Raw genomic sequence first — 13442 nt, 5'->3', positions numbered from 1 at the left:
CGAGCCCGCGCCCGCTCCCGCAGCCCGGCTCGCTCCGGCCTCGCCGCCGCCCGCCGTCCCTCCCGGTGCAGCGGAGACTTGAACACACTGCCTTTGAGGCGCTCGCGATGCTTCTCCGGGTTCGTTCCGCTGCCGGCGAAGAATGGTAACATGAACGGCGGAGCGTGAAAGCGTCACCCCGGCGAGGGGCGAGATTGATGGGCAGCGCGCGCCGGGCGGAGGAGCCGGTTCCGAGGGCTGCGCGGGGAAGGCGCGGCGCCACGCTGCACTCCTGGCCGGACTCAGCTGACATCTGTAGCCTCCTCTCAGCCAGGTTCCCAGGTCTCTGAGCCTCCTCCGCCTGACGGGAGCATTGGGGCAGCACCAGAGGCTCCCGGAGTTTGTGGAACTCTACCCAAACAGGAGTCCTGCCCTGGATCCCGCGTCTCTGGATCCCCGTGGAGTCTGCTGGCAAGCTGGCTCCGGAGGGAGTTGAACTTGAGTCCAGGTGGGTTATCCCCAGGGTAGCACAGGAGGAGAGATTCAGGAAGGACCAGGAAGGTGATGTGCCAATGTCAAAAGCGGACACTTTTTTTTCCTGACACTTGATGGGGACAAAGTCAGTCACTCCCTCTCAATCAGTCAGTGCTGTCCTAACCTGATCCTCCCCCAACCCAGACCCCCATCCTATGTGGGGAGGATGGGCGAAGGAGAATGCCAGAAAGAGCAGCTCTGAAGTATCTAGGGTGCTATTGCCTTTTTCATAACTTATCATTAGTCTATAAAATGATCATATTTACTTCATTCCTTTGTATTAATGGAGGTCAATAGGCTTAATGATTTTCTCCGTTGAGTCATTTATTTCTAAGCCAATAGATAATGCCTTCGTCATAGTTTTCCTGGGAAAAGTAACTGTGCGTTTGTTCTGCAGATGGCCAACTCCCTCTGAATTCAGCAGATTGGTGCTGAGCACGCAACAAAAGTTTGTAGCTTCCCCTCACTTTCTGGTGCTTCGCAGGGGAGAGGAAAGGACTTTGGCATTAAACTCAAGAAGCAGTCAGGGAGCCATCTCCTTTAACTTTTCTCCTCTGTTACCATTTGCCATGAAGAGGAAACAGAAGAGATTTCTGCAGATGACTTTATTATTCATGGTGGCTTTAATTTTCCTGCCCAATATCGGTCTCTGGTCTCTGTACAAGGATAAACACCTGGTGAAATCTACAGAGCCCGGGGAACAGCAGGTAAGGACCATCCACAGAAAAGATCACAGGAGGATTGGTAAAGCATGCAACCCTTTCTCAGCCTAGATTTGGGTTTTCTTCCAAGTCTTTAATGAGTTGATTTTACAAGACTCTTGAGACTTTGGGATTTAAGCAGGTACTTGTTTTAAGACTGTAGCCAATGGTGTGATAAAAGATAAAATACACTGAAAAAGAGAAATAAGACAGGTCAAGAAGAAAAGATAGTTTCCATAGTTTGTCTTAGGTTGATCTGGGCTGGAAGTGGATACCTAACTGTGGGAGCTGGGGTGGGTTTGGCACAAGTTCAATTACAGGTATTGGGTTTTGCCTTCTGTCTTGTTTGTTTTTCTGTATTAAAGTAAATTGGACCAACTAAGTCACTGAAATTTTGAAGGACTTTTAACAAACAAGTTAAATTTTTTCATATTTTGGTTGTATTTTTTGCTAAGCAATGGCTTTTACCTTGTGGAAACTTAGTCTGTCCTTTCCCTGTTGCTAAGGTGCTGTGGTAGGGAACACAGGCAGTTATTACAACTCTCCATTCAGTTCCACAGTCTGAGAACAGTTTGTGGCTAAAATCTATCATTTATAACAGTAACACCATACAGTACGGTGTGTTTTCTCTCTACAGAGTATGCAACCCATTAGTACACATATGTTTCACATCTTAACAAGGATCAAAATACCTGTCTTTCTTAGCAAAGAAGAATGTAAAGTATCTTTCATAAAATATTGATGAAAATCAAGGTTGTTGAATTACTTGTTTATTAACAAATTAAACAGCTTTTGTCATTAAATTGTAGCAATAAAATTCAGCCCTCATGAAATTGATGCAATACTTTTCGGGTTAGTCTTCAGTCTCACCTTGGAATATTAATATTCTTAATTTCAAGGGTCATCACCCATGTATACAATGTACATTCCACATAGAAAGTGCTCAGGAAATCCATTTCTAGATGACAGCAATATGTAATTATGGCAACTGCTTATTTGTTCTTACCATCAACAAAGTTTAATTTGCTTTTTACTGGATGATGAGTGGTTTGTTGTAATGCATATGGAAGTAACTTGCTGTTGCACTATGAGAAGTCATTACTGAACTTTAGAGATAGCTAGTAGATTTGCATGTTGAGGAAAATGCTAACATATTATCATTTAGTTGTTGATACTTGTCACTGTTTCTAATAAGAACGTAAATTTGCTTTGAAGTATATTCTGTTTTGTCACTCCACTGGGGGGACGGTGAAGTTGGGCACTTTGAACGTATAAATGTCTTTTTCCTATTTGAATCAATTATATCTTCAACTTTTGGTATACAATAAAGTTTTACTAACAGTAGCAGTCAGTACAGTTACATGTAAATTTTTCATTCAAATAATGATAAATAAGAAAACCAAGCTTTTTTCCCCTGATTTTTGCTAATTCAATTAACAATTACTAATTGATGTATATGCTGGCATAGCTAACATAGAACACTAATTAATCTTATTAATGAGCACTTTACAACTTTCACATAGGCTTTATTGATTTTTGCCCTAATGAGAAAATTATTTGTCCAATGGCATGTAAAAAATAAAATGTAGTAATTCAACTCTTTGCCTTGTCATTAAAATCTTCAAAGGAGTTTCCTTGCTTTATATCCTTTATACTGTAAATGAGACTTAATTTTGAGTGTTACAGTAATGGGTATAAGAAGCATATGTGGCAAAAGCAGCAGCTGCTTTTCAAAGTTTACATCTAAAAAGACTCAGTTAATGGATATCTTCTTTTTATAAACCTTTAGAAAAGTTTTGAAACAAAGAGATGAAGAAAATATAGGCCCAAGTCCTAAAATGAATGTTGATTACATACTCACCTAAATAACATTGCACACTACAACTGCTACTTTCTTATAGAAAAAAATTCAAGTATATGTTCCAATCATTATATGTTTTAGATAAGTCAAGTCATTAATATATTTGATTAAGTAAAAGTGACTTAGAATGATGAATTAAGCCTGTTTAACATTATGATGTAATATTTTGCTTATATATCCATTTTTCAATGTAAGTACCTTGGTTAAATATATAGGTTTTCAATCCTAGTATATAGTTTGACTATCGGATAATGTATTGTTTAAATTTAGCAACTTATTTTACAGTGAATTTTATTGGCTAATTGCTAAATGTTCTTCAGAGGCTGTATTTTCTATGTTTATCTCCAAGTTGTAAAGTCCTGAGGAAAAAGAGAATGTGACGATTGAGGTATTGACAGCAATAAGTACTAAAGCTATTCAAAAATTGCCACATGCCCATGGGAGCAGTCTATTTTTATAGCTGTTGCATGAAGTAACCAGTGGTTCTGGTTGTAAGTATGGCATGCTAGGAGTTATAGCAGTTGAAATACCTTCGCTGCTTTAAAAAATTTGTTAATATCAGTGGGCTACAAGGAGACAATTTAATTTAGGAAGTTCAAAATTATGAAATGACTACTACTTTTTAAACAATCTTAATCTGTGTTTTACCGGGTCACATCATTAGTAGTTTTTATAGTTATTGTTCAGTATAAAGAATATATATTATATAATTTGAGATAAAAGGAGTAAAAGATGAACACTGCAGAAAATTGTATGTTCACAAAGTTTATTATTTAAAGCATTTCTTCTCACACTAAGTGAGCTACTCCTAATGAATTGCTTGTATTTAATGGTTCTATTTTTGATGTAATACTTGTGACAAGCCTGTATAACTTTTATACATTTGTTGCATCTATTTTGCATAAAAGGTCAAGAATATTTATTTAAGGATTTTCTACTCTTCCTTCATAGAATCAAAATAACCCGATAGTTTTGATAACATAATGCAATCAAAATTTTTCTATGGATCTTTTAATTACTTGAACATTGCAAAATTAAATCAGATCAATGACATAGTCTTACAAATTTTTAAGGTTTCATAAAACTTTAAAATATTTTATAATTTTTATGTTATTAAATTATCATAATTAATGCTATTTTAGATGATTTAGAGTTGCTTTTGTTGCTAGGATGAGTATTTTCCTTATTTTACTTAGAAACATATATATAGAGAGATATATAGATACAGATAGATTAAAAATGATCTATTGATGGCAAATAAGATATTTCACTGAGAATGATTGCTGTATGATAATTTTTGGTGAATCTTAATCCATTATTTAAACATATATTTGCTTTTCTTCTCTGGTTTCAGCTGTGCTTGAATTAATTCACAGTTACATATTCAAGGGATTTAGGTCTTAATTAAACTGTGTAATAGGATGATATATAGAAAAATGCAATATTTTAGAACAAAAGTCCTGTATCCAGTATTACTATATTTCTCTTCCTAATTACTTCCAATATATATAGAAAAAATACACCTAAACACTTTCTTAAATACATTAGATTATCCAAAATATTAACAGAAAAAGGAAGCAACAATAGTAGTTTAGTAACTAACTTGGAAATAAAGTGAGTTACAGAATATTCATAGTATGAAGATTATCTTGCAAGTTTTGAAATAAAAATAAGCATCCAAAAAGTTTTATATCAGACACATCTGGAAGTTTTCTAGATTGATTTTAGAAGTTTATGTTTGTCCTGGATTCTCTAACACATTAAAACACTAGATATTATGAGTCACTTTGAACTGATGTAACTTATTTCCTCAAAATTCTGAATTTCTATTTATAAAATAAAACTACTCTTGCTTGTCATGTAATAAGACATATAAAGTTCTGAGAAAGACCGCCTAGAAATATTGTGGAGTACTGTTTTGGTTTTAGTCTAATCCACATGTAAATTGTGCTTGACAGTATGCGACTTAACTTCCTTTAGAAAAAAAAATGTCCTGAAAGAAATTCCTAAGCATTTTCATCTAATTCTTCTAATGTTAATCTTATTCCCACTTTATGAGGAGTCTTCCTTTTGACTGGGTACATTTCTTTATCCTGTGGCATTTTAAACTTGTTTTATAATATAAAAACGTCAGGTAATTGGTTTCTAGGTATGCAAACTGTCTTATGCTTTCTTTTGTAATGCTGATTGCCAAAGCTGTAAAGTATGTATTCCTTTTTCAGCAAATACTTTAGATATTGGAAGAGCTAAAAAGAAAGGAAATTTTCTTTTCTGATGGAACATAGTGCATTCTTAGCACACTACCTGTGAAATGATGCTTTAGTTTGAGCCATCCTGTTCCTAATTAGCTATGATGTAGATTTTAAATTAGGGTTTTAAAGGACTTCTTCTTGAATTTATGGAAAATCCATTCAGAATCTCTATAGGATGGCACCACACAGACTACTGTAACAAGTGCCTTAATTATTTGCTGTGACCTAGTAGATCACTACATGATTAGTTCATCACACTGCCCCCTGGGAGACAGAGTGTGACACAGACTTCTGTTCACAATCTGGTAAAAAAAATGAGGTAGTTTCCCTTTCCCCCTATTAATTTCTGAGTTAGACAAGCTGTGCTGAATCAATTAGCCTCCTATAAGTTTTGCCTATAATAGGAGCCAAAACACGCTGGAAGATACAGGGAAAGGTAAGACAGATTGAGAGATTTAAGTGGGACAAAGATGATGATTACTTTGTTTAAAAAATTTTGTCAGGAGTAGCTACAACAACCTTTCAAATTTACAACACTGTTACTCTTTATGATATCTTTACACAGATGAAAGGCAATCTTACAGGCAGGACAAGATATAAATAAAGCAAAGATACTCTGCCATGTAAGAGGCATACAGAATCTTAAAATCCGATACAGATATGCTTTGTTCTTGTCTCTTCCATTTCTCCCTTGCTTGACATGCTGATGGTGAAGAGTTCAAGGACAAAATACTTCACATCCTCAAAACTATCTGATAAGATCTTGTTGTTCTTCTCTTTCCTTTATATTTTCATATATATTTATAATTGTACTATCATGCAACTAATAGTGGAAAGTTGCAAAAGAATAGAAGTTGTGAAATTGACAATGAAGGTAAAGACAACCTCTCATAGACACTTGTTCCCCTTAAAACCTCCAACTGTCATAACATACAACTAAGGAGTTTTGTTTTTTTTTTTGTTGTTGTTTTTTTTTTTTTTTCCGGTACCAGGAACCGAACTCACGACTTTGCGCTTGCCAGGAAGGCGCTGTGCCACTGAGCTAAATCCCCAGCCCCAACTAAGGAGTTTTAAATGATGTCAAAATGTAACTACAATTGTAATTGTAATTGTAATGCTTGAATAGACAACAAAGAAGAACAAATAAAATCATGTGTTCAGAGAATATGCATAGACAGGCAAAAATGTATATTACCTTCACCCTTATTGATTAATATACTAAGATCTGTTATTTTTAAGTCATTAAAGTGACCTAAGAAAGGAAGTTAAAAATAAAGGTATATTTAGGGCTAATGGTGAATTCAATTTGTTACACCAATTTTTTTCTTCAACATTCCTGTTCCCACTGTGACTGAAAAAAAAATATAGGCCACTCTAGCAGCGCTCTCACATACTCATCTACCAAGTCACACATACACATACCTACACACACATGCCTCCACTTATCCAGAAAAATTAAATCCACCCAACTTTTGCACAGTATTGAACCTCTAGAACTTGCTTTCTTCCATCATTTTGAACTCAATCTGTTGTATAATTTAAATGTTATTAATGTAATTCTGAGAAAAGGTATGGGAAAAGATAAAGAAAACACAGCTGTCTCTAGGAATGCTTGTATCCACTTAGCTCCTGTGAAAATCACAGAAGGACTTAGCCTATTAGAGTATCACTGAGTTCAAATAGGACAATTCAAAATTATACTGTAATACAATTAACACAATCACAGTTGCCATAGAATATAGTACCATTATTAGATATACCAACTGCCTTTTGTAAGAACGGTAGTGTCTCCATGAGGACTAAGAAAGCTAGTTTTACATTGTTTCAAATATCCAAAACTCATGACATGCTATTTCAATATTTGCAGTCTAGAAAATGAGATAATTTTTATAATAAATTTGAATGTTTTTCTCATATTAATATGACCAACTTGTCAAAGCTGCTGCCTAAATTTAACAAGTTTTCCCATGAAGATCATCTGAATGAATTTAATTGAGGAGATACAGCAGTATCTCCACAATACTTTGTTCAAATTTCCTAGGTCATTATGTAAGATTTGGAATTAAATACATAATTCAAATTCAGACTCTAGCAGTTTTTGCTTTGTGGTCTCTGACATCAGATCTGCTTTCTTATGAGAAGCTGGTAATCCTTCCTAGTACTGTTGCTGTGGATTGAGTCTTCAACATCTTGAACAGTATATAACAAGGCCTAAGGGGTAAAGATTATTGTTAAGCACATTGTAAGCATTTATAAGCAATAATTGCCTTCAGCAAAGTAATTAGTGTTTATTTAACAAATGTTTACAGGTGGTTTCTTTTTACAGGCATTGTCTAGGCAGAACAGCAGAGCAATATCATTGACGAGTTTAATTCAGGCAGAACACTTTTGAAGAAACAAATGCTATCTAGAAATAAGAGGGCTCTTATCATGTTCTTGTCTAAAATATACCAGTTATATCAAAAATTCATTTTTAATTTTTGTTGCAAAAGTGATTTAAATTATTTTTTGATGTATTGAAAACTATTTAAAATTAAAGCTTCTAATAGAAGAGAAAAAAAGAGAAGAAATATTTATTTCCTGTGACAAGAAGTATTTCCTATAAAAACCACACCCATGCCTCACATACAGGTATTTTTTTTCTTTAGTTACTTGTAAGAATTTGAGAGCTACTTTTGTTATTCTTGTATAAATCTTGATCACAAGATCAATTTGCTTATTCTAAAGAAAGAAATGTGTAAAAGAAGGTGGAAACTATCAAAGCAATGCAGCTACTTTATGAAACTCCTATTCTCTTCAGTAGACCTAGAGAACAGATAAAGAATATTTATTGCGGCCACTCTAAATTTTCTAGTCAATTGGAGTGATAAAACTTGTATTTGTGAAAGAAATAAATTCTGAACTGTAGATTTTTCTTTCTTTTTGATGAATATTCAGAAATGAGTAAATGGAATAATCCCTGAACACATTACACTGACCTTCCTTCTTACAGGGATAAATAATAATAAGCCGCTTCTCATTTAAAAAGTTGGATAGAGTTACAGTTAGGTTAAAGGAAATTCAGATACTTTAAACTCACATTTTGACTTCATTCATTACAGAAATAAACAGTATGATTTTGGGCCAGTCACTTACCACTTATGAACCTCAATTTCTCATATGAAAAAGGTTGCTTCATAAAAATATATATGAGCAAACTAATTGGTTTCACATATATAAATATATTAGATATAGAAATATTTAATGGAAAGAACACACAGTAGTCTATAACTTTTTCTGACTTCTTACAATATTCATTATATGTTCCAGATAACATCAATATTCTATTCACCCAATGAAGATATGATAAAACATATCAGCTATATCACTATCAATTCATGTGTTTATTGTTAATAAAATATTTATTGGATGTGCAATGTGTACATGATATGATATAGACCCTGAGGGAAATAAATGATGCAGCCATAAATCTGTTTTCAATTAACTTACTATCTATTAGTTTAAAAAGGCACATACACACCTATCACATAGGAATAGATTACACTGTTTTACAGAAAATACAATACTCAGACTGTTCAGAGTTTAAAAATATTGCCGTATGTGTTATATCTATATATGGCCCTATTCCAAGTAATTTCTGTGTATTCACTGGCTTAATCTTTCTAACAGTTCTTTGGAATAATTTCTAACTCAATTCAGACCAAAGTAAAACCATAAAGAAAAAGTCTATACCCATGCAGTCCAAATTAATAGAAAGAGAAAATGCAAAACAGGTTTAATACACATATGGTTTAAAATAAGTGATGACATGTTATTGGGTTTAAGAATTTGACCTTAGCATTCTTTTCTTTATAGTTACATGCATTTCAGGTGGTTTAAGCAAAGTTGTAAAATATTAAATGCTAAGTCCAAATATGCAACTCAAATACCACATTTTTAAGATGAATATATATTGGTCTAAATTTTAGGTCCTAGGTGATAGAAGAAATAGAATTCAGAAGACAGCTGGTATACCAAGAGTCAAGGTGCAATTCCAAAAGAAACTGGAGATGCTCAAGTGAAATAAATCAGAAAGAGTAGCAGAAAGTCGCTAAAATCTGAAAGATAAACTTAGAGTGTGTGCTTATAATAGCTTAAATGTTTTTCCTGGAAAAATAGCCTGAGATTTTTCCTATGTAGTTATCTTACCACTTTGGAGAGATAATTGAAAATTGTGAAATAGTCTGCAAGGTGCAAAGATATACTGCACATGTGTTACCTTGGTAGATGACAGATAGGCAATTTCATTATTACTATTCTAGTTGTAATCCTATACTAAGGATTGAAAACTATAAAGTAGAATGGAGATGTCAGAAAACCATAGAGCCACCGTGTTAAGAAGGCGGTCATGCATTTGTCAAAAAATAAAAATTACAGGTAATGACCAGATATACAAAGTTAAGGGAAAAACAGCAATATTAAACTTTGTATAAAAAGTGAGCTCCAATGGAAGAGTGATGGTATTTTATTAAAATGATGAGAGGATAGTTGTATTTAGTTGCAAGGAATCTCAAAATAATACACTGATAATAATAGCAATAACATGATTGTAATGAGAACAATCATAAAAGTAAAAATTATAGTGAATTTTTCATAACATTTCTTCTTACAGTTACTGATCTCTTGACATGGACCATATACCAAATTAAACTACTCTTAAATGTTCACAACAAAGCCATGAAATATGTAATATTACTATACTTTATTACAAATGCAAAATTATTTGAAAGTTTGTAAGGATCATATAATGATCATTCTACCAATATCAAGTCTCAAGACAATGAGAAGTTCACTATATAATAAAACCATGTGAGAAACACCCTACATCATTGTAACACAAGAAATGATATAACTCAACTGTGAAAGACAGTATGCACAATTGTTAATCCAATGGAAATTAGAGCCAGACTTCCTAGTTCTGGCTTCATTGCTGCTACTTACCTACCTGTGTAATCTTGGGCAACTTATCTTTTCTGTCAGAACTTTTCCATTTCCAAAGTGGCTATGAAAATATTGCCCAACTGATTGAATTGATGTCTAGCTGAAGTAACTTAGAATGCATAAGATCCTTACAAAACTGTAGTGTACATAGTAAGCCATTCAAAATATCGTGTATTTCACGAACATTTTGGACTTGTAGAAAAGTGTGATTGGAGAAAGAGGGAAAGAGTTTTTCTACATCTTTTCTTTCGTGACTTAGCACAAATATGATTGTCTTTTTGGATAAGTTTCTTTTTAATTTCTAAAGGATTTGTAAAACGAATGTTTCAGCACCTTTAGCTTCTTTTCTTCCATGTTTTTTGCTATTAAGTCACTCATATAGACAATAATGTAGTACTTAGTTTAAAAGTTTTTTTATAACTTGAACCTAGGAATCATGCAGCCCTGAATGTCACTGCAAACTAGATTTGAACAGAGAATTAAGCCCTTGTTAGAACATACAATCCGTAACTAATCTATTTGGTTGACCCCTTGCCTATTTTTAGTTCTGTTCTCATGTGAACACGGTATTAATTTCTGAATATATATGTGCCCTCAGGAAAATCAAAACAATATTTTCTAAATTGATCATTCACTCAGTCTAAACTTCCAAAGAAGATTGTCGGAAAATGTTTCTAAAGTCAAAAAAATTTTATTACTTTATAGGACGTCAATTTTAACCTTATTGCTCTAGTTTCTTCCAAGAGTAAAGGAGGACTGAAAATCTGAAGAACGCTGCTGTTGGAAACTAGTTGAGCAACTAGCAAAAGGAAGTACATTTTATTCCCTCTCCTACTGCTTTCAAGAAAAGTGCTGGTTGTAAAAACAGGATGGAGAAGTGTGTAAAACTAGATAGTGAGAAAAGAGGAGCGTTCTTCTGATTCCCACCTGAGAATATTTCATTCATTTCTATGTAGCCTGACAGAACTGTGGTCAGGTTAACAACTATGAAATGGGGTTGTCCTCCCCTTAATCTATATAAAAATTTAATCTTTCTTTCACAAGTTGAAGGAAATTACGTGCTTTGGAAGATTCTTACACTCCCAAGGCCAAGATCTTGAAGCCTAATATAGAGGGAAATATAAGCACCAGGGAAGCCAAAGGGATAAATTTAAGAAAGTGTAGAGATTCGGAGAAACTCTCCAACTCTTTACTCTCTCCCTCCTACTCTTGCCTGCTCTGATCATTTTCTTCTCCCATTTTTCCTTTAAAGTTGTCCAGAAGAAAAAATCTGGTAAGAACATATTTGGTCAATAATAGGCTCAGTGAATGGATGAAAACTTCCCAACATTTCAGGAACTTGAGGCTCATAAGAAAACCAACCCATTGAACCTAATTGCATGTCCAATTATTGAAATGTATGTGATGTGTGAAATATGTTTTTAGTACATGGCTTCTGCTGTTGCTCTGTGTTGCCGTTGTTTTGTTTGTAATGCTTTCACTTTATTCCAAACTATCAAGTCAGAAAATAAGTACTGCTTAGTTTTTTTTTTCACCTCAACAGAAACAATCTTGTATAAGTTCAAAATCCAGATTACCACAGTGAAACCTATCTTACCCGTAAGTTGTCATTCTACATTTTCCTATTCACTTCTTGTCTTGCTTTCCAAAGCAGCTTTTTTCTAACCTTCTTCCTCTCCTCAAATTTTGCTGTGCAGTTTCCTTTATCATTGTATTCAGCAGATGGCTTGGCCTAATTCGCACTGAGAGCATGGGTGTTCACAGTGGGAGAGCCACAACTTGGTGTCAGCAAACCAAAAACAGCACAAGCATTTCCAGGAGGATCTCCAACACTGTATTTACTTCCTGTTACTATGGAAAATGTTTATATGTTTAGGATAAATATGGAACCTCTCTCCCGACCATGGATCACAGATTTCTTTAGAAACAATCATATAGTTTTCTTTTTTAGTTTTTTTCACTAATTTTCAAGATCTTCCTCTCTGATCTACCTTTTCTATTCATATTAAAAGTATTGGAGAGGCAAAAACAAAGCAAGAAAAATGTCTTCCTGTGACACAAAACTGTTTTCTACTCTCTTTTTTCTTTTCCTTCCCTTAAAAATGAAAGATGCATCAATTTCTCCCTTTTGACTTCTGCTCACCTAGGGCTCCATCCAACTCTTTTTAGCCTATATTAATTCTTTCACCAATATCCTCACCCATTTCTTGAGAGGTAATTAAAAAAATTTCATTAGTCGTATTACTGGACAGAATTTTACTGAAGATTAATTTGGGGGAAAGCCAAACTTCATCTGAGGAAAAGAAGCATACTATGGCATGGGAAGCACAGAAGAGAAAAAGGAGTTATGAAAGACAGTGAAGGAAATCAATAGGAAAACATAAGAGTGAGTCCTCTTATGTTATTCTGTAATTCAGGCCTCACTGTGCAAACTCCTATTTTACTGTTTCTGCCCTCACTGCAACCATGCGTAAACAAGTACACTTAACCACTGCCCTTCACAGACCCCCTACTTAATGTAATTTTCCTAAAAACATTATATTTGGGGGTCTGTTAGTTATTATTTCTTGTTCTGCAGTTTGCAAGGTCATCTCCCAGAGTGCTTTGTACTGTGAGGTAGCAAATTTTAATTGATCCAAACTATTACTCTAATCCATATTTCTCTCCTAAAAATATGAATCACTTAAGCAACCTAAAGTCTAGAAAGATATTTCAAGCTGTACATGTGTAAAATTAAATTCATCATTCCATTCCACTTTCTTTTCTCTTTGTATGTTTTATTTAAATGAAGTGTACTATCATCTTTCAAGTTCAAGGCCTGATCATTATACCTCATACCATCACTATCTTTACTCTCAAATCTCATTGACTGGTGGGTACTGGCAATTCGTCCCAACACATATCCCTTAAATTATTCATGTGTCTTTATCCCCCTTGCTACTTCCCAACCTGTGTCCAGGTTAAATACCCTAATTGGCTTCTTTGAGGGACTTTTCAATTTCATACATGTACCTCCAGCCTGCCCTCGTGACGAGCCTCACTGAGCCAGAGTTGTTTATGCAAAGGGCTTCAGTGAACAGACTGCTGCCATTGGATTCTTACCGCTGTTACATCAAAACTCAAACTCTTGGGGCT

At 34.5% G+C, this 13442-nt stretch overlaps 1 protein-coding gene across 1 annotated transcript in view; it reads left to right on the top strand.

The window, feature by feature from the left end:
• The first annotated feature begins 56 nt into the window (after nucleotides 1-56).
• Galntl6 (polypeptide N-acetylgalactosaminyltransferase-like 6) overlaps nucleotides 57-13442 on the top strand; it is a 1020690-nt gene continuing 1007304 nt past the window's right edge. The window contains exons 1-2 of the mRNA XM_005373544.2: nucleotides 57-487; nucleotides 911-1220. Coding sequence (XP_005373601.1) covers nucleotides 1083-1220 — 138 coding nt within the window. The 5' untranslated portion in view covers nucleotides 57-487; nucleotides 911-1082. The remainder of the gene's footprint in view (nucleotides 488-910; nucleotides 1221-13442) is intronic.

This window comes from Chinchilla lanigera, unplaced genomic scaffold (assembly GCF_000276665.1).
Source record: "Chinchilla lanigera isolate Chin_1 unplaced genomic scaffold, ChiLan1.0 scaffold00002, whole genome shotgun sequence".
NCBI classification, from domain to species: Eukaryota; Metazoa; Chordata; class Mammalia; order Rodentia; family Chinchillidae; genus Chinchilla; species Chinchilla lanigera.
This window is presented reverse-complemented; position numbering and strand designations above follow the sequence as displayed.